Source organism: Cheilinus undulatus, linkage group 10 (genome assembly GCF_018320785.1).
Source record: "Cheilinus undulatus linkage group 10, ASM1832078v1, whole genome shotgun sequence".
Lineage (NCBI taxonomy): Eukaryota > Metazoa > Chordata > Actinopteri > Labriformes > Labridae > Cheilinus > Cheilinus undulatus.
The window spans coordinates 50,221,994-50,247,864 of record NC_054874.1 but is presented as its reverse complement, the minus strand read 5'-3'; the positions used below and the strand labels follow the sequence as shown (position 1 = coordinate 50,247,864).

The 25,871-nt window shown below is 42.3% G+C and overlaps 1 protein-coding gene across 5 annotated transcripts in view; it reads left to right on the top strand.

Annotated features, from left to right (window-relative positions):
• Window positions 1–13,548, top strand: part of LOC121516554 (protocadherin-1-like) — a 424,991-nt gene extending 411,443 nt beyond the window's left edge. For all 5 annotated transcript variants that reach the window (XM_041797897.1, XM_041797896.1, XM_041797899.1 and 2 more), the window contains exon 5: window positions 11,624–13,548. In XM_041797897.1, coding sequence (XP_041653831.1) covers window positions 11,624–12,048 — 425 coding nt within the window. In that variant the 3' untranslated portion in view covers window positions 12,049–13,548. The remainder of the gene's footprint in view (window positions 1–11,623) is intronic.
• Window positions 13,549–25,871: the final 12,323 nt, after the last annotated feature.

Below are 25,871 nucleotides of genomic sequence, written 5' to 3'. Positions count from 1 at the left end.
CAACAGTTTGATCACATCGTGCCACTACAGGAGTGAGTGAACAGAAGGTGAGCTCTCTGTTTATCTCCTCTTATACTCGTAAACATCACCTGTTCAAAGATGGCTCCCCTGAGAAAGACGCTCCACTCTGACAAGTGTCGGCGAGCTCGTATAAGTGACAAACATAAACAGAGCCAGCTGAGAGTCTTCCAGGAGGAACAGCTGGGAGTGAACTCGGGAGGAAGAGCAGGAAGTGGGCTCACCGTACCAAAATATCAAAGCAACACAGACTGACTTCCTTAAGCCCTTAAAATAAAGCTCTGCTGAGATGAGCCAGCTCCTCTGGAGGATTTTTACAAGGAAGGACTCAATGATGGCACAAGGGAGAACGTCTGATTAAATTAGCATGAAAATAAGCTCCTAAAACTTCCTTTTGATGCATGAAATGTCTTTAAAAAAAGGCAGGAAGGAGAGCAGCTCTTGTCTTAAGCTCCTAATCATGCCAGGTGATGTTATGCTTTGGGTGTTTTATCCCAAAATAATTTTCTAATGCAATTAGCACAAACCAGATGTCACAGAGTGAGCCTGCAGCTTTCTCCCTCCCTGGGGACTGTGTGGCCTTGGGGCAGTTTGGGGGCAGAGCGATTTGCCAGACTTGTATGAAGACGATGAATACCAACAGGAAACTTCATGAAAAGCCGACTGGTTGTTGCTGCTCAGCTGCTCTGGACGGAGAAACCCACTGCCAACTGCACTCGGAGTCAGGGACTTTTCTCTGATTGTTGGAGGAATAAAAACCTTAAAGACAGAATTTTTGACCTTATCATGCATGCTGGTGTTGAGGACAAGCTACACACCTCATACCAAGGCCGAGGAGAGCAGCTGAAGATGAAGATTTCACCAGAAGTTGATGTCTGACTTGTGCAAAATAATGAAACAACTTTATTTTGAAATATTCTAAAGAATAGATCATGAAAGAGACACAGCTTTAAGATTTTACCAGCATGAAAGAGCTGTTTGAATGCTTTCTTTAATGCAACAGACTGCATTGAAAAAGCATTAATAATAATGAAAGCAACAGTTGTACCTTACAGCATGCAGCATCATTTCAGTCCCCCTAACAAAAGTGTGTTAGTGCTCTGACTGAATGCAGAAACAGACCTGTGGTGTTTGTATTGTTGAGTCTGTGAAGGCCGGGAGCTGAATAGCTCTGCCTCATATTAACACAACATAAAGGACAACATCACAATCATGGATGGGGAAACTAGAAAGGCACCACTTTATACAACAAGCTAACAAGCTCTCTGAGAGAGGAAAGTGAAAGAAAATCCAGAAAATGTTCCCGTCAGACACTTCTGCTAATTTACTCTCTACGTCTCTGAAATACAGCAAATAAAACAGAAGTCAGTGATTGTCAGATCTCTGAAAAGTAGAGAGAGGCTTTAGAGCAACATCTGCTCCCATCCAGACAACGTCTCTGTCAGGGAAGGCTGCCACTATTTCAGCAAGACCATGCTAAACCACAGACACATCCATCACAACAGCATGGCTTCACAGGAGAAAAAAATAAAAAACTGATTTATGGTCTGAGTTTAATAAAACTGTTGGTCAGAGAGCTGATCACACTCTGTACAGGAGAAGAGAGAGCAGACACATCTCTGCTCACAGCAGCTGAGAACTTCCATGATGTGTTCAAGTGAGCTCGGTACTCTGAAGTTTCTGACCTCTGACGTAAATAGTGCGCTGTGACACCGCTTAAAGTCGGACCTCCAACTCAGAAACATGAAGGAAAAAAGTCTATTGGATCTAATCGATCAAAATGAATGGTCATGTTATTTTCCCCATATTTTATTTAGAAAATACAAAGTTTTGAACCGAGAAATCCAGAGTTTCAAGTTTCACTGACAGCAGCAGCTCGGGCAGCGGCTGCCATCTGATTACAGGATGCCAGGGTGTGTGTGTAAGCTCGGGCGTGCACGGCTCTGTTACACCTTTGTGTGAATTGCTCATTGTGGAACAGAGACGGCTGTTCCTTTTCACCTTTATGCCTTCACTCTGTGTAAAAACGGCTTTAGACTTTAAAGGATGACATCATCTTCACTTTAATTGGCTGAGAAAAATCGTTCTGGTTCCGCTGAATCACAGAAAGTTAGAGGAGGTCACAAAGGAAGTTGACCATATATGGTTCCTTGCCCCATTAAGGGTTACAGATTCAAAGTAAAGTGACAGAATCAAGTGTGTTTGCATTAGTATTCTGTAATCTGAGCTGCATTGAAAGTTTCCAATCAGGAAAAACAGCCAGAAAGTAAAAAAGCAGGAGGCATGCAATCCTCACTGATGACATACTCGCTCGTATCGGCGGTGTTTTAAGATGATTTATCTGTCTCTATAAACTGATATGCAGAAAGAAATGACAACATTTACTGCCATAAAAACAGTCTTTTTTATGGTTGGAGTTGTTTCATGTTAATGGCTAGCTTCAGCGAAATTACTGAGAAATTGGCATCCAGCCCCGGAGGCGTATATTGTCTATCAGACCTAGATAGATGATGATTGTTTCCTAGATTGTTGTTTTCTGTGGCGTCTTTGAGGGCTGATGTCACGGCGCTTTCTGGTAACAAAAAATCATCTTCCTCTTTAACAAAAGCCTCTGTCTCCGTAGGGATGCTTTCCTCTATGTTGTCAGACTTTCCAAATAACCATCTCCAGTTGAACAATGACAGGAAGGAGCACTTTTAGTGGACACGGTGCACAGTGGCCCTGAGTGATTACTGCAGTGATTACAGCCTGTAGCTCCCTTACAGGGCTGCAGGATTTAAAACAGCACAATTACTTTAAACAATATTCCTCCAGCAGAGAGTAGAAAACCAATAGCTGTCAATATTTGCCGGTGTCACAGACCTAACAAAATGCTGGATTGAACTCTGCCTGTTAACTGCTGTAGAACTCCGCCGGCTGTGGTTGCTACCAGCAACAGAGTGTTTAACTGAGACCAGCTGCTGGTGGCCAATTTCGCAGGTTCCAGCAACATTTATAGACCCAAAGTCAGACGGGTCAGAGGGTCTGAGCTGTTGTTAAACAAAGTTTCCCTGCAGGCTGCCGTCCAGCTGCACTTGGCTGCCGAGTCCTTCCTCTGTTGTTGTTGCAGAGCGAGTCAAGTTTAGAGTTTGTTGAGGCGTGCAACGCCGAGGACTCTCTGCTCTGTAAGACTCCTGCTGACACCACGTTCAGAGGAGAAAGCACTTATTAAACAGCCGCTCTGAACTCAGCAGCCACTCGCACATGACTTAACATTTCTGCAAGCACCTTGCTTTTGCATGGGAAGTGCTTAAAATCTCAAATCCACGGCTGCGGCGGGCGTGAGAATGTGGGGCGGGAGGAAAAAAAGAGACGGCCGCTACTCAGCACTCCGCGGGATTAGACTGTACACATCAACCCGCAAACAGACAGAAAAGCCGACCGTAGCTCCTTTTGCAAAAAAAAAAAAGGAGGCAATGAATTTAAATTATGCATGAAGCAGAGGGCATTTTGGGAAATAAGCGCCATTCCCCTGGAGAACCAGCAACCCCCGCTCCTGCCCCCCTCCTCTGCACGCCCCCGAGCTTCTAGTATCAAAGAATGATCTAATGTCACGCACAGAAGAAAGGTTACTTTCTGCATACGCATTGATATTTCTGCTTCCATCTCTGACCTTTTTCCATTCTAGGCTGTGATTTTTTAAATGCGAGCTCAGCCCTGCGTCTGTCTGTCTGTCACATTCTGTCTGTCCACCTGCCTGTCTCTGAGGATCAGGATTAGGGTTTAATCTATGTGAGAAAAGAGAGAGAGAGGGCAGGAATCACAACTGTTCATGGTGCCATGATCCTCTGCACACAGTCTGTTTTATTAGCAATATACTTTTTCTCTATGAAGAGCTTTCTCTGACAACAGCTGATCCTGTGTTTGATTTTTTCCCTCTTTCATTTGTTCTTGAGTTGCCTGTCTCCTCTCCAACATCCTGACACAAATCCACTGGATGGCATGTGATTGGTGTAACCTAACTAGTTGGATGGTTTGAGCTCTAACCAACAGAGCAATCTGGGTCCGGCTAGGCTTCTCTGACCTGCGGCGTCCCTGCGGGATCATGGAGATCGAAATAGTGGGCAAAAGGTGGAAAATGGCTTAAAAGTGATTTCAAAAACATGGCAAAATTTGGCAAAAACTGGCAAAACAAAGTAAAAAATGGGCTAAAATTGGTTAAAAAAATGGTGAAACAACAGTTTAAAGTTGGCAAAAAAATGTTGAAAGTATCAAAATAGTGGCAAAAGTGTGTTAAAGGTGGTCTAATAGAGTTAAATGTTGTAAAAAAGGTGGAAAAATGGGTTTAAAGTGATTATAACAAGGCAAACTTGGGCAAAAAAGTGGTCAAGCAAAGGCAAAAGTGGGCAAAAATGGGTTGAAAGGGTCAAGGTGGCAAAACAGATCGCAAGTGGCAGAAAAGTGGCAAAACAAGGATTAAAGATGCTAAAAGGCGGTAAAAAGGGGCCAAATGTGATTGAAATTATGTGCATAAAATAGCCAAACAACAGCGAAAGTGGACAAAAAGTGACAAAAGGCAGCAAAAATGGGTTAAATGTGGCCAAAAGTTCCAATAAGTTCTAATAAGAGGTGGTAAAAACACAAAATTTGTTTAAGTTGTCAAAAGAAGTGGTGAAAATGGGTAGAAAAATTGGTTAACTTGGTTAAAATTAGCATGAATTAATTATTTCATCACCAATTTCAACCCAATTATAGCTTGCCATGCTTTTTAGCTCTTAATGAGGTAACTGTTAGCCAGGATGCTAGCACCAATGCTACTGATCCCACACACACACTCTGATATATTGTATTGATATTTGACGTGTGCTGCTGACCTCTTGGCCAGGTCGCCCTTGTAAATGAGATTCTGATCTCAATGGGATTTATCTGGTTAAATAAAGTTTAAATAAAAAAATTTAAAAAAAAAATATCGTCAATAAATCCCAACTAGGGAGGACCCATTCTCTGGGTTTTTTCAGGGGTCCAGATCTGTGGGCAGGCCTGGTTACAGTACTTCCCATAAAGCTGTAGTAATAACGTATGGTACAAATTCCCACGGCACACCTAGACTAGCCTTAAGCCTTAAGGCTCACTAGTGTGCCTTGCTACACCATTTGAGAACCACTGCTCTAGACAGTGTTGGCCTTGTGCATGAGGCGATGGGATCACTGAGCCAGGCAGTGTGGTTCTTCTGGTATCCGAGCGTGCAGATGAAAGTCAGAGTCTTTTGGTCCTTGGTCATCCTGGTCTTACTATACTCTTGTGAGGCCTGGATTTGGACTGATGGCCATGGCCCCAACTTGACGCCTTTGTGCGACTTCTCTGTAGGTAACTAGTTTGGGTATCTTTAGTAAGACCATGTGTCTTATGCTGGTGTGCTCAGGAGAGTACCTGGCATTCTTTCCCAGGCCTGATCCAGCTCACTGTGAACTGGTTTCCCAGGGCCCGCTAGGATGGTCCAGTAGCTGATGGCGACAGCTGGAGGGGTCAGCTGGGACGATACCTGGAGAGATGGAGTCAGGGCCTGGTGCAGGCCTGGAGGAGCATCAGGAGGCCAGAGCAGTACAGGACCACGGTTGATGCGGTTGTAGCAGTCAGAATTTCATAGTTGTACCTAATTATGCTACAGGGTGAAGCCTTATATGTTGTGTGAACCAGAAAGTGCCAAACCAAAAATGAAGTCCTGTATCACTAGTGAGTAAAGCCTCATGGAGGCCTGGCATTGAATGTTCTACTAAAGTGCTGTTTGGAAGTCCCTGCACTGTCCTCTTGTCTAAGCTAAGCTGCCATCCTGGAGCTTCTGCTAACACCGCCAGCCTCTCCACCTAAAACACCAAACAACCGTTACACAGTGAAGTGTCAAACCAGCATATATGGAGTAAATAAGTATGCAGTTCAGAATATACTATCTGATATTTCCCTAACACAGCAGAGACATTGATGGTATGAGCCAGCACTATCGCAACATCTCTGCCAACATCAGCCAACGCCGCACACCAGAAGCCCAAAGTCTAAATCCAATAGCTCTATTACTAGCATGCATTAGTCTGAGCACAGCAGGTTGACCCAGAAGGAAAGTCAGAAATGAGAATGTGCAGAGCGTTGCTTGGGGTTGTGAGTGGGTAGGGATGAAGCTGTTCTCTTTAATTATGTATGGAATATTTGCATGTAATCTCCTAAACAATGTTGTTGACCTCAGGAGGAGTAGATGTGGCCATGTACCAAGGCTAACGAGGATCTTAATGAATAATAAGAACAGAATTTGGCCAGTTTAAGAATTTAAAAAAACAAGTACAGAATGCTATTTGTTTATCTTATCACTAAATCAATATTGCAAACAGAGAGTAAATGAAAAGCCAATCGACCTCAGACAGGGAAGGTGAAATGCTGTTTAAATGTGATCTAGTGATCCAGCAGCTTGGAGCTGCACTGTGCTTCAAGAATGAACCCAGCGCAGACCTTGTAGCTGCAGACTAGATTCAAGTTTAATGATGACATTTACTTTAGATTCCTCTAGAACAGGGCTTCTTCAACATTTTAGTCTGCAACCCCCAAAATAAAGGTGCCAGAGAACGGGGACCCCCGCCTGAAGGTGGTTAAACACAAGAGGGGAGCTTTGAGCCCCCATGGAGGTCGGCAAAATCAGTGTCTATTGTAAAGTTAAGCTGTGCTATGCTTTACTAATATTTTTACCTAAATAAAAAAACACTCTTATCAAAGCAACACAATGGCTAAACTCATTTTAAATAGCAAATATTTGCAGAAAAAAGAAGAAAATGGGACTTTAAAAGAAGAAGAAATTAGCAAAAAGTTGCAAAGAAAAGGTGAAAGTGGCAAAAAATGGTTAAAATGGACAAATTGTGCATAAAATGTAATAAAAGGACTTATCAGGGGCAATATTGGCTTAAAAAGTAGCGGAAATGGGCCACAAAGGTGGTGAAACAGGGATGAAAACTGGAAAAAATGTTTAAACAGGCAGAAATCGTTTAACTGAGGCAGAAAAAAAAATGGGGGTTTATCAAGGGCCATCTTCTGGGTTTATCAGGATCATTCTCTGGGTTTATCAGGGGCCATTATCTGGGTTTATCAGGGTCCATTCTCTGGGTTTATCAGGGTCCATTCTCTGGGTTTATCAGGGTCCATTCTCTGGGTTTATCAGGGTCCATTCTCTGGGTTTATCAAGGTCCATTCTCTGGGTTTATCAGGGTCTATTTTCTGGGTTTATCAGGGTCCATTGTCTGGGTTTATCAGGATCATTCTCTGGGTTTATCAGGGTCTGTTTTCTGGGTTTATCAGGGTCCATTCTCTGGGTTTATCAGGATCATTCTCTGGTTTATCAGGGTCCATTCTCTGGGTTTATCAGGATCATTCTCTGGTTTATCAGGGTCCATTCTCTGGGTTTATCAGGATCATTCTCTGGTTTATCAGGGTCCATTTTCTGGGTTTATCAGGGTCCATTCTCTGGGTTTATCAGGGTCTGTTTTCTGGGTTTATCAGGGTCCATTCTCTGGGTTTATCAGGGTCTGTTTTCTGGGTTTATCAGGGTCCATTCTCTGGGTTTATCAGGGTCCATTCTCTGGGTTTATCAGGGTCCATTCTCTGGGTTTATCAGGGTCCATTCTCTGGGTTTATCAGGGTCTATTCTCTGGGTTTATCAGGATCCATTCTCTGGTTTATCAGGGTCCATTCTCTGGGTTTATCAGGGTCCATTCTCTGGGTTTATCAGGGTCCATTCTCTGGTTTATCAGGGTCCATTCTCTGGGTTTATCAGGGTCCATTCTCTGGGTTTATCAGGGTCCATTCTCTGGGTTTATCAGGGTCCACTCTCTGGGTTTATCAGGATCATTCTCTGGTTTATCAGGGTCCATTCTCTGGGTTTATCAGGGTCCATTCTCTGGGTTTATCAGGGTCCATTCTCTGGTTTATCAGGGTCCATTCTCTGGGTTTATCAGGGTCCATTCTCTGGGTTTATCAGGGTCCATTCTCTGGGTTTATCAGGGTCCACTCTCTGGGTTTATCAGGATCATTCTCTGGTTTATCAGGGTCCATTCTCTGGGTTTATCAGGGTCCATTCTCTGGTTTATCAGGGTCCATTCTCTGGGTTTATCAGGGTCTGTTTTCTGGGTTTATCAGGGTCCCTTTCCTTAGGTTTAACAGAAATAAAGTGCTGAATTACTTTTTAGGATTTTGTGTAGTTTTAGGGTTAGGGTGGTACTTTTAAGGCCAGTTTTGTGGTTTGTCTCAGAGTTGTGATGTTGAATGTGGAGTTGACATTCTCTCTCTCTCTCTGTCATCATGTTAATGCTCCTTTTGGCCACAGATGACTGTAAAAATGTTTCATAGAATAAAAATGGAAGAAGTTGTGTTGTGTCTCTTGTGTGTGTCAGCCTTCAGCATGTCAGCTTGTTGAGGTTATTAAAATACAGCTGTTATTTTTGCCTTAATTGGCTGTTTGTGCCTCATAATTAAGGTTTTAACGAATCTAAGCGTGTTTCTTTCCTCCTTAAAGTCAGATGATCCTGTTTCACGCCCAGCACCCTCTGCTTGATATGTGGTTTGCATCTTTCAGTAATAAATTAAGCAGCGTTCTTGGCACTTTGTGAACTATTTTTGACTTTAAAAATAAACGCAGAGCATTAATTAATTCCTCAAACGGAGCTCTGTGCACGTGTACGTTGATAAAGGGATAGTGACGGTTTTAATCAGCATCTCTGCCTCCTGCAGGTTGAACTGTGACTCTGCGCTCTCACGTTTGTTGGTTTTCAGAAATCCAAAGAAACATTTTCTCTGCACAGAGAAAAAAGAAACAGAAACCTTTAGCCGTCTTTAGTCAAACACTCTTCAATAAACAATCATCTCTCACCCTGACTTTAATATCTTCAAATGAATTGGACTGCAGCCAGGCATTAAACAGAATCAGTGAGCAGGATAGAGCATCCATGCAAGAGACAGAAAATGAGGATTAACATCATGAATATCAATTTAATAGAGACGTGAAATGGACTGAATAGAATCAATGAAAGGACAAACACTAAGGGCCAGTAAGGGCCAACAAAAGACTCATTAGAATAACTCAGAGAACAGAAAGAAGCCAGTGCTAAATGTGATATTCATGGATCCGTTCTCTGCACTAAATTTAAATATTAGTTCTTCTTCAACTTTACATTAAACCTGTTCCCTCTCTGTCACAATTCCTCTGTTGTTATGTGACTGTTTACAAATCCAGTCAGCACTGGGTCACATTCGCCATAATTCTTTAGCATCATGATCTTTATTCTGGCGGTCAGGTGACAGCAGCGGGTCCAGAAAGAGGCCTGGTGGGGTTGATGTGCTGGTGTGACTGGTGGAAATCTCATTTTTAATGTTTAAACTGGATGTTATAGGGATGAGAGATAGTTTTGTGTGTAGGGTGAAAGTGATGGATAAAGCAGTGGCCTTTGACCTCCATACTGTTGTCCATTCCCTCTTTTTTTTAGGCTGTCCATAAGGGAGGGTACCATATTTGATTTCAACCTGAATAATAAACTGTTATCAGAGCAGTGAAGAGGATTTTATTCATTGATGCTGTAGTAAATTATAGCCTCATTTTAAAATCTAAACGCCAGTCCTTAAAAGTGGGCGGGGCTTTGAAAGTAGCAAAATGGGTGAAAACTGGCAAAAAGTGAAATCAGTCAAAATGGATTAAAGAAGGATAAAAATTGATTAGAAAAGGCAAAAGGTGTGAAAGGTGGTTAAAAAAAGTCTGAAAAATAGGTGAAAGATCTCAAAAACTGTTTAAAAATGGCAAAAACTGTCAGAAAAAAGTGATTAAAAGTGATTACAGAGTGGCAGAAATGTGTTTAAATAAGCAGAAATGGGACACAATTGATTTATGGAAGTCACAAATGGGCAACAAAAAGGAAAAAAATGGTGAAAAGTGATTCAATATTGTGGCAAAAATTGCCAATTTTTCCCCAAATTTTCGCCATTTTCCCAATTTTTGCCTCTTTAAACCATTTTTGTGATTCTTAAACCCTTTTCACCTCATTAGCCACTCATTTTTGCCTTTTTTTTTTTTGCTAATCTCAACCCATTTTTGCTACATTTTTACCCATTTTTGTCACCTTTATCCACCTTGCAACATTTTGAGCAAACTTTCCATTCAGCCTTTACTCTGTTGCGTTTTGTAAACCATTTTTGACACTGTTGTTTTTTTATTTCGCCACTTTTAATCTATTTTGCCGCCCTTTAACACTTGAACCAGATATCCCGTCCTTCTGTTTCTTATCATTTTTACCTTTTTTGGACAATTTTAACCCATTTTTGCATATTTTTTTGCTTATATCTGTCCCTTTAACCCTATATCACCACGTTTTGCCCTGTTGAGCCACTTTTAACACATTTTTGCCTTTTCTTTGTTGCTTTGTTAAGAGCAATTATCAGGGCTGAACCATTTAGAAAAAAAATCTAATTGTGATTTTTTTCCCCAATATTGCAAATGCGATTATTCCGTAGGTTCCTTATGTTTTTCCCAACAAACAGAAGCAATAAAACATTCAAACACATTATTAGATAAACTAGGGCTGGACAATTTTGGAAAAAAATATATCTAATTGTGATGATTTTGACTTGTATTGCAAATCAGATATGAAATATTGTAATGAAGGGAATGTTTTTTTTTTTTTAATGTCATCCTCTTATTTAATCCGAAAATGAACAAAAAAGAAGAAAGTAGGATCTTTTGTAAACTCGTCTATAAAATGGGTCTTGAATGATTGCATGATACGTAATACATAACATCTCTGCTGCAAAAAAAAAAAAAAAAAAAGTTTGACACCAGTATTTTGACTCATGTTTTAGGTTAAAGAAATATTGCAACTTCTGCAGTTTGAACATTGCAGCAGGCCATAATGCAATTTTATCTAACTTTTGATTCATCCCCCAGCCCTAGCAGATATTATTCAGGTTTCATATAAATATGGTTATCACAGCTTAACTTCACAGTGGACCATGGTTTCACTGACCTCCATGGGCCCCCATCTGGCCCGGCCCAAGAACACTCCCCCTTTATCGCCACTACAGGGACGTTAATGCTGCAGTATTGTCGTGATTTTAACCCTGATTGTTGTTTTCTTGTCCAGTTGCTGAAATTTCATCAGATTCATGCGTGCATTTACTATTTATTGATGATTTGTGGATCCTGAACTGAAGCTTACCCAGATATCTGTAAATAGATGTCGAACATGAAAACAGCGCCGTGATTCTGGTATCAAAAGTGTTTGTGTGTGTTGTTTGTAGTCTGAATTATTGTCAGAAGATCGCACGTTTGTTTCAAAGACTAAAAATTAAATACCTGAGCTAAAAGACGGGGGATTGTTGGACCTAGTTCTGTCAGGCTGACACAAGCATCGCTCCAAACGGTTTCTGTTGTTTTGCAGGATGTTAGAGGAGTCTGTGATTTGATATCCACAGCGTTATTCGTGTTTCTTTATTCATATCATGTTTGAGCTTCTCTCCATCTTGATGAATGTATTACTGTAGAACATTTTTACCTCTGGTTCATTTTCCCTCATGGTTATTCCTCCTCTCTGTCTTTTTCTCTCCGCAGACCTCAGGCCTCTTCCAGACGTGGCAATGACCGGTAACTGCACCCGCGAGTGCACCGAATTCGGCCACTCCGATTCCTGCTGGATGCCCGGCCAGCCTTCCCCCAACCGCAAGGTGTCCAAGAACGCCCCCAAGCTGTCCACCTTTGTGCCTTACCAGGAGATGGACGGGCAGGAGCAGCTGATGGCCAACGGCAGCCCGAAGCCCATGATGACGGAGGAGCGCGGGACGGGCGGCGGCGGCGGAAGCAGCTCCAAAGTGGCCAACATGCGGTTTATGACGCCCTACAGCAGTGCCTACCCTGGGGGCGGAGACTCGACCGGTAAAGACTGTGGGCTGGAGGAGATCCCGCTGAGCCAGGCGGTGGAGTATCACTCAGCCACCACTCCAACCGGCCAGACCTCCAAGAGGGAGATCTACCTGTGAGGGCTCGGCTCTCCACCTTAAAACCCCCGACCACCTCCCCCAGGCTCCCACTCATCTCCCGTCGCTGCTCGCCACCACCTTTCCCGCCCCCACACTGCCGCCCCCTGTGCCTATTACTCGCTGTGCCGCAGCACCGACTCCTCTTCTTCCTTTTTATAACTGCATCCACCGATAAAGGCTTTAGACCCCGCCCACCTCGCCCACTGCCACCGCCTCCCCCTCTAGAAACCAATCAAATGTAAAATAGAATCAATTCAAATCAATTGAAGAAAACACGCGGCTCCTGCGGCCGTGGAAGGAATGTAAACTACACCACATCGTTGTGATAATTTAATGGGAAACTATTTAGCTACTCACGTATTTGAGTTGGATTTTTGTGCGTTGCTTTAGGCTATGTTGCTGTGTTGGAACAGAAAAAGAAAAAACACCTTCGGGGGGAGAACTTCTTGTAAATCCTACTTAAGTATACTGTGTAATGCTATCTATCCTTAATTCTTTTGGATATTTTTGTTTGGTTTTGTTTTCATTTTTCCTCTTTCGACTCTGGAGCATCTGGGAAATACCTTTTTCCGCCGGCTTGCATCAAATCAAGCCGGCTGGTTTTTATCAGGAACAGCTCGTCTTCAGCGTCAGACGTTTGCAGATACGCCGCTGTTTCCCGCCCTCTGGAGCGAGAACTTTTTCGACTCTGTTCATTTTTTGGCTGTGAGGTCCTTTTTCAGTGTACAGAGCTGTAAATACAACAAACAGTGACAGAGGAAACTGCTGTAAGTGTGGATCCGTGGCTGTCGTGCTGTCTGCAGATCTTCATGTTGCGTCGCATTGATGGACTGAAAACCTTCGCATGTACAGAGAAACGACGCCGCCGGCGTTCACCGTCACACTGCAGGAACCTGGACGCTTGAGCATCACCGACGGTGCCGAGTTAAAACACAAAACTTTATATGATTTTCTTTTCTTCTCTACTATGTCACGACACAAATGAATCTGGGTCCATGAGGGGATCGAATCATTTAAGGAGCATGAATCAAACCAGGACCGGGGAATTCTCAAAGCTTCAGTCAGTGTTTCGGTGTTAGCTGAGTACCATTTTTTTATTATTAATGCTCTTGTCAGTAGTTTATCATAAAATGAAAACGTGTGCAATGGAAAACGTTCAGAAAAGTTTCATAAAAAACACCAACAATATTTAATTTTCCTTTCTGAGTAGTGGAAGAACTCTTGCAAATGGAAATTCATGCGTTACATGACCTAGTTTTCTCGTGTTAAACAATCATTGTCATGTTTAAAGTTCTGCTCGGCAGATTTTATTGTAAAGTTGGAAAGAGTAGTGAAAAAATAAGAGGAATTAGTCAAAAATTGAAGAATCTTGTAATTGTTCCCTTTTTTTTCAGGCTTAAGGTTTTTGTTCAAGCGATACCGGTGTGAAGTTAGCTGTTTTTGTTTGTTTGTTTCCTTCTATTTTGTTTTTTGAAGCATTATATACACCATTTATTTATGTCATGCAAAATATTTGAAAAAATAAAATCATAATAGGCTGTGGAAAATTAAAGAGATAAAAATCATCATTTAAGCTCTGTTTTCTTGCTATTTAAGGACAAGAATCTATCCGATGAACCAGCAGAGAACCAGCTGGGGATGAAAAAACAGCTCCAGTCTTTAACACCAAACCCTACGATGCTGAAAGCAATGGGGGGTGTTCCTCTGGGGAGCATGAATGTGATCTGTAGACTTTTATAGGAGGCTGATTTTTGGCTTTGAGCTGAGGTAGACATGCCAGCCTTTACCTGAGTATCAAACTGCATCTGTACACCACCACTTTGACTTTATTTTATCCTCCGGGGAACCTGAATACACACGTTTCTCCATATCTGTCAGATGTTTTGAAACAAGTGAATAGAGGTAAAAATGCAATACTTTAAAATCATCCTGATAGTAGTGCTAAGATAAAACTCATAGCAGTCTTAAAATGGGTTTCTTTTTCCTCTGGGGAGCATGAATGTGACCAGTAGACATTGGCCAAGATTGTCAATTGGTAATGGCTAATTTTGAGTCATAATATAAGCAGGCAACTTTGCTTTGAAATAAAAAATCTTCCAATGGTCACCACAGCCATGTTTGGTCCATCCTCTAGGGAGCATGACTACTAATGAACCATCTGAATCAGTCAGGTTGCCTTGGAGACGCATAAGTAGAGGTAAACGGAAGTTCTAAAAATCATCCTGATATTTCCAAAACAAAAGCCCTGATGTTCATTAAATTAAAGCATGTTTATCCTCTAGGGAGCATGAATATCAGTATTTCAGTAGTCATTGTGAGTGGTTATATAAGGATCTATTAGTACTTTCAATAGGCACACAAATAATATTTTGGTTCAACCTCTGGTGAACATGAATACTTGCAGGCCGTCAGAATCAGCCAGGTTATTTTGGAAACACATGAACAGCAGTAAAAAAATAAATATTCAAAATTTCATCCTGATGATATTTCCATAACAAAGGGCATAGGGGTCATTAAAAAATCCTCTGGGGAGCATGAATGTGATCAGTTTAATAGAATGGTGCTTGGTGTTGGCTGATCTGACTGGAAGTACTTAAGAGACCTAAAGCATGTTAGGTTTCATCCTCTGGGGAAACATAATCATGCTTAACCCAAATCAACTCTGTTCTACCATCTTGGGACCATGAATCAGATCAGATGACATAATAGAGTGACAACTGGTGCTGGCTGATTCCGGGCTGTAGTAAAAAAAATCTGAGTTTGTTGAAGCTCAATCAGTTAAAACAATCAATAAAAAACATTGTTTGGTTCTATCCTCTGGGGAGAATGAATACTCATACTTCACCCAGATCTGTAAGGATGCTTTAGGGACCAATGAATAGATGTGATTGACAACATTTTTTTTTATTAACTCTGATAGTGGTGCTTAACAAAAGATCAGCAGGTCTTTAAAACAAACTATTTAATCCTCCTGGGAGCACGAATGCGATCAGTGGACATCGTAGTAGAATGATGCTTGGAGTTGGCTTATTTTGAGCAAAAGTACAAGTACCTGAGTTTGCTTAAAGATTAAGATGATTCCAGTGGTTACCAAACGGATAATTAAGTTATTCCTCTGGGGAGCATGAACACTCATGGTTCATCCAAATCAGTCAGGTTGCCTTTGAGAGAATTATATAGAAGTAAGAAGTCAAATTCAAAAATTCCCCTGAATCATTTTTAAAGAAGTGGCAAGGAGGTCATTCAATTCAACCTAGTTTTTCCTCTGGGGAGCATGAATGTGATCAGTTGTTACTGGCTAATGTTCAGTTGTAGTTTATGCTATAACCTAGTGAGATGCCTTCTGTGGTGACTAAAAGCATCCATTTTTATCCTCTGTGGGACATGAAAACCCAGGGTTTACCCAGTTTTGTCAGGTTGTTTTGGAGACACCCTAGAGCTTTGTGAATTGAGGTGAAAGAAAATTCTAATTTAGATTTTTTTCCCCCAGTTAAAGAGCTAAAAGACCACTCATGAGGGTCTACACTGATTTTGTTTCCTCTGGGGAGTATGAACTTTTCTTGTAGACACCCTGGCAGAGAAATGCTTAAAATGGGCTCATGTTGAGCAGTAGAATAAAAATCTAAGTCTGCTTGAAGAACATGTTGCTCCCTGTGGTCACCAAAAGCACATTTTGTTTCATCCTCTGGGGAGCATGAATACCCATCAGTCATCCAAATCTGTCTGGTTATTTTGGAGACACTAGATCTTTCTAAACAGAAGGGACCAAAGAGCAAATTACAAAACTTGTCCTGATGCTGAATGGGGCTCATAAATGAAAATGAACATGTCTTCTGGGGAACATGCATACTCGTTTTCTATCCATATCTGCCAAGTTGTATCAGAGACAAGATGACAGAAGTAAAAAATGGCGTTTGAAATCTGACCTGATGATGGGGCTTCAGGAAAGATCGTTAAAGAGCAAATTTCAAAACTTGTCCTGATGCTAAAAGAATGCTTAATGGGGGTCATAAATGAAAATGATGGTGTCCTCTGGGGAGCATGAATGCTCTGAGTATACTTAATGGTAGACTTCTGATTAATATAATCTAATTTTGAGCAGCAGTATGAACATCTAGAGCAGCTAAAAGCTCAGGATGATTTTAGTGGTCACATTAGGCATATTTTGATCCATCCTCTGGGGAACATGCATTCTCATTTTCTATCCATATCTGCCAAGTTGTACTAGAGACAAGATGACAGAAGTAAAAAGTGGTGTTTGAAATCTGACCTGATGATGGGGCTTCTTTAAAGTAACTGAAATAGTTTGGGTTCATCCTGTGGGGAGCATGCATTGTCTCAAGCTTGATGCTTGAATTTCTCTTTGAAGCTTAAGTAAAGTATTTATGTCCCTTTCTGCAAGGACGTCTTTCGTTCTCTGGGGAAAATAAATGTTGCGGCTAGTTTAAACCCATTTGGTGGTCAGATTTATAGAGAAACATCACATTTTACTGATGCCAGAGAACCTCAGGCTGATTTGCATGAGCTCCAAACATCAAAAACTAACTGCAGCAATAGAAACGAGGATTAGTGATTGCCAGAATCATCAGAAAGCTAAAGCTTTGAAAGCTCTTTAGACAGAAGACGTGCTGTTAGAAATGCCTGCTGTGGTTTCAGAAACAATCATATGATCACAGAGCAGCTGTATCTTCATATCTACGCTAATGATCGTCCTGCCAGTATGATTGCACCTCCACATATCCCAGCTGTGATTGTGTTGTTTGTGCTAACAGTGCTGAATGTTTCCCCGCTGAGTTTTCAAGCTTGAAGGAAGAGCTCTCCGGTCAGAATCGCCTCTCGTTAGTTCCCACCTCTTTACCTCCTCAGTGTGAGGCCGAGCCGTTCGGTGTTAAGCAGAAGTATTTATTAAACCTGTTAGCTGTGTGCGGCGGGGGAGGTGGGCCCGGTTTCCCGCGGTGCTGCAGTCGCACAGGAATGCAGGATTAATGACACCTGTACGGGCTTCAGTCCACTAACACCCACTCCACACAGCCAAGCACAGGAACTCTAATTACAACCCCAGGCTCTGCACATCACCGGCAATAATTTGCACCGGTAAGAGCAAGCTGCCTTTCGAAGTTCATTCATTCCGAGCCGGGTGTTAATGGCTGCTGAGGGTAATGTGAGATTTCACCTGTCGTGATGCACACCAGCTGAGACCGGATGGATGAATGGGAGGGCACGGCGAGGAAGAGAGTGCTGCAGAAATCTCCCTAACAAGTCGTTTAGCCTCATACTGAGCCCTGACGTCTTTAAACAAAGCTGAAATCAGCCTGGGAAGTGAAATATTTACATCACGGAAGAGTTTTTTCTGACTTTTTCCTCAGCTAGGTGAAGCTATGAAGTCTCATACTGGGTGCTGACGTCCTTACATGACCTAGAAATCAGCTGGAGAAGTGGAATTTTCTGACTAATGCTTTAGCCAAGTTTGACAAAAAAGCAATAATGGTTTTTGATAAGCATCATAAATTAATGGTCCAGCTGATAAAAAAATTTAAAAAAAAGAAATCAAGGTCACAGAAATAGCCCTTGCGACCAGTCCAGGGTGTGCCCCCCCCTCTCGCCCCATGACAGCTGGGATAGGCCCCAGCCCCCCGCGACCCCGTACGGGATAAGCGGTATAGAAAATGGATGGATGGAGGTCACGGAAATCTTCTAATAACGTTCCGTCTCATACTGAGTTCTGACGTCTTCAAACAACTGAGAAATGAGTCTGCCGAGACGGTTATTCTCTTAGTTAACATCAGAAATTGCATGACCAGCTCACAAAAAAGCCGATAAATTAAGAAGAAATGACGCAGAGATTCTTCCTAACCAGCTGCTCAGCCTCATTCACCAATATCTTATGCTGATTTTTCCCAAATTGGCTTTAAGACAGTTTGCCATGCCCCTCCAAACTGAGGGTCTGTGCATGCTTTTTTTAATTAGCATAGAAAAACACATTTTTTATGCCCATATAAATGCATGAGAGTGCAGGGCAGTGTGCAGACACAGAAGCCAAACAGAAGAGAGCTACAGGACGTCAGCAATGTCCAAATTCAAATAAACTGCTAAAATAATCGCACCGTGGACTCCCAAGTGTGAGAAGCGCTTCGATAGTTCTGATGTTCTGATATGGATTAGTGCAGCGTCAGCAGTCCTGCAGACCTTGTGCTGGACCGCTGTGGTTAGGAGCTGAGCTTAAAGGCAAAGCTCTCCATGTACCGGTCAGTCTGCCTCCAACCCTCAGCTGCTGTCATTAATCTGGGTGATGATCCAGAGATTGAAATTGTGGATACAAATGTGTTTGAAATGAGGGTGTCTGGATTCAGCCTTAGAGATGGGGGGGGGGGGGGGGTTCAGACATCCAGAGGGAACTAGGAGTAGAGCTGCTGCTCCTTTACATCAGTGGTTCTCAACCTTGGGGTCAGGATCCCAATGGGGGTCATGAAACACCAAGAGGGGGTTGCCAGATGCCTTAAAAAATGGAGAATACCTTTGGAATGATTTTTTTCTCACCCAGTTTTGATGCTTTTATTTGCCACTTCAATGGGTTCAATTTTGCACAATTTGAACCCATTTTTGCCACTTCACTCCATGTTAACCCATTTTCATGCCTTTTTACAAACAATTTCTGCCAACTTTAACCCATTTTTGCCAATCTAAACCTATTTTTAGCAATTTGAAACCCAGTACACCACTTTTTACTGCCTGTTCCATCATTTATAAACCAATACTTGCAACTTTTTGTATATTGTTGCCTCATTATTGCTGCTATCAACCCCTTTTTATCTCATTTATGCCCATTTTTGTCTATTTCAACCATATTTCTCTGTTTGACATGCCCATTTTGACCAGTTAAACCCATCTCTGCCAATTTCTGCCTATTAATCCACCCCAGTGAACCCATTTTTGCCCATTTAAAACACGTTTTCACACTTTGAAATCCCATTTAACCAATTTTTGCCACTTTAAAACTTTTTTCCACTTTTTAATTCCCCTTTACCACTTTTTGTGTCTATTTTTGCCACTTCAACACATTTTTGCCTTTTTTTCCTATTTTTCTAGTGTTATCAAATTTATGCCACTTCTTACCCATTTCTGCTACTTCTAAAATCTTACTGAAACAACCTTTCAGACCACCTTTTTATGGACATTTTTTTACTATTTTAATTTTGTTTTTAAGAAAAGGGATTTACATTTCTATGATGAATATATACTACGGCACAACTGACTTAAAAAAGATATCTGTTGCTATGTTAAGAGTGGTTGTTATTCAGGTTAAATATAAAATATGGATATGGACATCTCGCTAACTTCTCAGTGGACCCTGGTTTTTCTGACCTCCATGTCCCCCAGTTTGGCTGGGCCCAAGAAAGCCCTCCCATTTATCCCCCTGTTATGGTCAGCCTTGTCTCCACATGACTGTTCTTGAATGTGCATGGCTGTGTTCAGCCATCTTCAGGTACAGTGGGGGTCCCCGGTCTCTGGCACCTTAATTTTGAGGGTCGCGGGCTGAAAAGGTTGAGAACCACTGCTTTACATTGAGGGGAGTAAGTTGAGGCGGTTCAGGCATCAGGATGCCTCCTGGGCGCCTCCCTCTGGAGGTCTTCTGAGCATGTCTGGCTGGCAAATCCTTTGACTCAGGTGTACGGGGAACTCTGCACGTCACGATCACGTGTGTCTGAATGAAACTAAAGATTTAGTGACAGACCAGGAACATTCTGGGCGCCCATGACCATCAAAACTCCTGAAAACATCAACAAACTAAAATCAGTGGAAATTATCGACAAATGAGAGCAGTTGCTAAACTTTAAAGGTGATCATTTTCTGACGCCTCAGTACAAACGTGTGCATAATCAGATAGTGTCGCTAGAGAGAAGGATGTCTGGGTTGACTTGCTGAGCCTGCTACCACTGGGACCCTGGATGGATGCAGTGCTGCTCCAAATACAGCCCAAAAAGGACGACTTACTCATGCATTCAGCACCAGTAGTGGATATTAAATATAAGCTGCAAACATGCATAGGATGGTATCTCTCCTGAGAAGACATTAGAAACCACGGGCATTGCATCCTGTTGTAAAAAATGATTTAATTTCATCACCATGCTAGCTGCTGATGCTAACACTAAGTATAAAGTTCATGGTCATGAATTTGTCTTTCTTTTAGTGTTTTGTTGTTTCTCTTGTCCCTCTCTTCTTCGTGCTTTTCTCCACCCTTACACCTCCATCTACACCGCTTTCCACATTATTATGAAAATGATATTTTTCTCTTATTTTCCTAAATATTAATGCAAACGACAGTCAGAATATTTTTCAAGTCATCAGCTGTTAGAGCATAATTCAAATTTTTTTTTTTTTTTTAACAAATTTCATAATGATAACCATTATTTTTTTAAAAATAAAAACCTGTAAATGCTCTGTTCCACACTATTAAGCACAACAGAGTTTTAAAATATTGTATAGGTTGTAAAGAACTGAGAATGGTCATTAGTTGAATCTGCAGCATTAGGAGGTCATATTTACTGAAATCAAAGCTATTTCAATCAAAAACATCTTAACAGGACAAGTTCCATGTTAACATAGGAGCCCTTCTCTGATATCTCCTTCACTATTCTTCATCCATTGAACTTGTGAGTTTTTGGAGAGTTTCTGCTTGAATTTCTTTGCAGGATGTCAGAATATCCTCCCAGAGCTGCTGTTTTGATGTGAACTGCCTCCCACCCTCATAGATCTTTAGCTTGAGGATGCTCCAAAGGTTCTCAGTAGGGTTAAAGGTCAGGGGAGGATGGGGGCCACACCATGAGTTTCTCTCCTTTTATGCCCATAGCAGCCAATGACACAGAGGGATTCTCTGCAGCGTGAGATGGTTCATTGAAGATCATTTTGCTACAGAAGGCACGGTTCTTCTTTTTGTACCATGGAAGAAAGTGGTCAGTCAGAAACTCTATATATTTTGCTGAGGTCATTTTCACACCTTCAGGGACCCTAAAGGGTCCTACCAGCTCTCTCCTCATGAATCTGGCCCAGAACATGACTCCGCCCCCTCCTTGCCAACATCAAAGCCTTGTTGGGACATGGTGGCCATCCACCAACCATCCACTACTCCTCCATCTGGACCATCCAGGGTTGCACGGCACTCATCAGTCAACAAGACTGTTTGAAAATGAGTCTTCATGTATTTCTGGGCCCACTGCAACCGTTTCTACTTGTGAGCATTGGTTGGGGGGGCTGAATAGTAGGTTTATGCACGACTGCAAGCCTCTGGAGGATCCTACACCTTGAGGTTGGTGGGACTCCAGAGGCACCAGCAGCTTCAAATACCTGTTTGCTGCTTTGTAATGGCATTTTAGCATCTGCTCTCTTAATCTGATGAATTAGTCTGTCAGAAACCTTCCTCATTATGCCTTTATCTGCAGGAACCCCTCTGTGCTCTGAATCAGACACTAACTTCTTCAAAGTACGACGATAACACTTAATTTTTCATGAAATATCTCATGTTTTCATTCCTTGTCCAAGGCATTACACTATTTGACACTTTTCAGCAGCAGAGACCCTTTTTCTTTCCCAGATTGCTGAAACCTGTGGCCTGCTTAATAATGTGGAACAGTGCATTTAGAGGTTTTTATTTTTTTTAAATAATGGTTATCATTATGAAGTTTGTTCAAAAACATCTGAATTATGCTCTAACGGCTGATGACTTGAAAAATACTCTGACTGTCATTTGGATTAATATTTAGAAAAACAAGAGAAAAATGTCATTTGCATATTAATGTGGAATGCGGTGTAGTCCTTTTCAAAACCAGTGCAGCTTCGACAGAGAGGGCTTCACGGGAGCCTGGTCTGCTCCAGTCCTGTCCTATAGTTAGGGAAGGTTTATGTGGTCACTGTAATGGGGCTAAATGCTGCTATTTAGTGCTGGTCTTTATTATAGTTGGGTATTATAGTCTTTTTCATGATATCACTGATTAATGCTGGTCTACTAACGACTGCACCAGAGAGTATGATGAACTGCCCTCTTTACAAAGTTCATAAAACTACAGATGATTTGATGCAAACCTAGATTTATTCTAAAAGCTGGTCCTGATGGCTCATCATTTAACCCATTTGTGTGAAGGTAGTGTTTTTATTGTCTGTGTTTCATGAAAAAAAATCTGATGAGCATGCTAGGTTTATATTCATAAATGCATATTCTGCAGTTTAGATCAAACATTGCTTTTCTAATGAAACGTTTAGCCCATTTAAGTCACATTTCTGTGGCTCTTTATTTCTTACAGGAAATATAAATGTAAATTTCCTGAGGGTGTGACTGACTGTACATCATTAAACATAAATAAGGCTGTATCATCGATATAGATGGGTTTAAACGGTCTATATGGGCGAGCAGAGACAGAGAGAGAGAGAGCAGATCCACTCTGAGCAAATGACCGTCATTAACACACTCGCTTGTGAAATCTTCAGACGATTACCTGCTCTGTTTACACATCAGCTCAAACAGCATGAAATTGGACTTCACAATAGTTGGCTGGCAGGCTAAAGTCTCCTCAACGTCTGATTACCTTATTCACACACTCTGGTAGCAGCTAATGTCCGGGCATGTGCATGATAAAGGTAGTATCCTGTAGGAGAGCTCAGGCTTACCTCTTCATGGTGGAGAAACTCCCCTGGTTTAGTCTTGTTCCAACAAATTTATTCATTTTTAGAAACTTTGTTGAACAAAGAAAGCTGCTGTGGGAACAAGTGGGATTATCTCGCCTGTTTTAGCAGAGCAGTCTCACCGGCTGAATATGAAACTAAATGACTTGTCAGTTGTTTTGTGAAGTGAACATCAAGCTTCCAGAATCACTAAAGAGAACATCAAAGTGGCGCTGCCAGGCTGTGACGCCTTCGAAGAAAAACCTGCAGGCAAACGGGCCGTCTGAGGGTCATGCCTGGGTCAGACTATCTGCTTTTATTAGGCAAACAATCGCTTTAAAAGAGCGTATCGGACTGTTAATCCCCCGCTTTGTTTCCATTCTTTCTCGACGCTGTGCTCTCTTGTTTCAGCAGTGATGCTTAATTGCTTTTACAGCACATACATTTGTTTTTAATGGTGGGAGCTCAATGAGCAGGATGTTAACGCGATTCAAAACACGATTCCTCGGCTCTCTGAAGGTGATTTGATTTATTGTCGATGTATCTGCCTCTCAGCAGCCACACATACACTCCCGCAGTCGCAGTATTCCCTTGCAAATAAATCAACCATCATTCAACCGACGTTCAACCCTCCCAGTGACAGAGATTTAGAGTTCACGGGCGCCGCCATGGTCCCTCGTGCTCCTCGTCTTCCTCTAGTGATTTAACGCCAACACTCGGAGCTCTGATTGATTATTTACAGGCTCAACATGGAGGTCCACATCGACTCCCCTCCTTCCTTTTCCCATGGACACATTTCACCGTTTCACTGTAAACAAGTCATTTTTTTTTCTCTTCTCCGTGACGCCGGCGTGCTGCCCGGCCGGCCGCTGGCCTCCCAGGTGGCCGCTGTGTTTCGCTGTCTCAGGTAAAGACAGGGGAGAGAGGTTGAAGTCATGCAGCGTGAGTTTAACCTCAACTCTTTGGCACCAATTAACCCCAGAGGAAGAAAAGCAACCTCTGGTGACACCTGGTGACCTTTGGTGACCTCAGGCGTTGCTGCTGATACTTTACAGCTCTGCAAGAGCGCTCATGTGAGCTCTAGTGTCTGCCCACATTAATATGAAAACATTCACTCCTCACAGCCAAAAGTAAGAAGGCAGCAGGTTGATGCATGATGCATGCTTTATTTTTCTGATTTAACCTCCTGTACCCTGCTCATGTTCAGGCCTTAGGCAAGCTCTCGAACTGCAGGCGTTTGCACCACATCCAATCCCAGGAATATCAGTTATGTCCAAAAACTGCTTGAATGAATATTCTGATTTGTTGTGGTCCATGCAAAAGGTGTATGAATGTTTGCCAGTCAAGACTGAGTGCAGGATGGTCGAGTTTGTTTCATGAGAAACATGCATTAATGGAGCAGGGCCGACCCAAGCTAGCTTTGAGTTTAGACAGCACTACAGTTTGATTTCATTCAAGGTAAGGGGCTCGTATCCGGAAACGTGGACATTTACTCAAACATGATCAACCTAGAACAGAATTTAAATGCTCCTGGTTTTAGATTACAAAATTTCAATGACTGTTATGAACATGGATCCACAAAAATGACTGATAACTTTGTAATTTGCCAGACCAGTAGAGATGTGACTGTCTAATTATGCAGACATTCTCTTCGACAGAACAGCGAGGCTCAAACTCACAAATATGGCTAAAAGAACGCCCACCTTCTTAACGGACAATGACAACAATGCACGTAAATTTCAAAGCATGACCAAACACAAGACTCCACCATTGCTGTAGTTGTTAGCCTGCTCAGAGATACTGCAGATAGCCAGTTAGTACTAGAATGCAGACAGTGCTGTTTTCAGTAGGTTGCATTTTCAGGCACCAAAACCAAAACCAAACACATCACTGTTGTTTGTAATGCTTACAGCAGTGAATGCATATCAGTGCGTTAAATAGTATTGCTTTCATGCTTATTGATTTACTTAATATGAATGTTGAACAGTGAAAAGTTATGTGGGTTAACTGGTGGTCTCTTCTTTTTTTCATCTTTGCTATGACTGCAGTATCATCAACTTCTGATCAATAGTTATCAGCTCCAACTTACAACCCTTGGTCTCATCAACTAGCGGCATGGGGACCATACCAGCTCCCCCCAAAGTTCCCCATCTGACCCCAAAAGATGATTAAAATCAGAGACTGTTATGAGAAAATACAGATTTTAGGGTATCTTTTGGCTTTAAACCCCTCCAGCTATCAAATCAACCCCAAAACGATCAAGATTGCAACAGTTTTATCAGGCTTATTGTCTGTACAGAAATCCACCTGTAAGCTACGATAAGTAAATATGATGCATGCATGAGAGAAACATGTACTGATCAGACCAATCCTGATTAAGGATGTGTCAACTTTTCACTTCAGGCTCTTGGACAGTATGATATCCCTGCCTGAGACTCAAAACAATAGACCAGATTCCTCCAACCTTTTCTCATCAATCAGGATGTTACCTTTGCATATCAGCTTTAAAGGAGAAGGTGGAGCTTTAGTCTCTAAAGGAGGAGGCTGGGGTGGAGGAGGTGGAGCTTTAGTCTCTAAAGGAGGAGGCTGGGGTGGAGGAGGTGGAGCTTTAGTCTCTAAAGGAGGAGGCTGGGGTGGAGGAGGTGGAGCTTTAGTCTCTAAAGGAGGAGGCTGGGGTGGAGGAGGTGGAGCTTTAGTCTCTAAAGGAGGAGGCTGGGGTGGAGGAGGTGGAGCTTTAGTCTCTAAAGGAGGAGGCTGGGGTGGAGGAGGTGAAGCTTTAGTCTATAAAGGAGGAGGCTGGGGTGGAGGAGGTGGAGCTTTAGTCTATAAAGGAGGAGGCTGGGGTGGAGGAGGTGGAACTTTAGTCTCTAAAGGAGGAGGCTGGGGTGGAGGAGGTGAAGCTTTAGTCTCTAAAGGAGGAGGCTGGGGTGGAGGAGGTGAAGCTTTAGTCTATAAAGGAGGAGGCTGGGGTGGAGGAGGTGGAGCTTTAGTCTATAAAGGAGGAGGCTGGGGTGGAGGAGGTGGAACTTTAGTCTCTAAAGGAGGAGGCTGGGGTGGAGGAGGTGAAGCTTTAGTCTATAAAGGAGGAGGCTGGGGTGGAGGAGGTGGAGCTTTAGTCTATAAAGGAGGAGGCTGGGGTGGAGGAGGTGGAGCTTTAGTCTCTAAAGGAG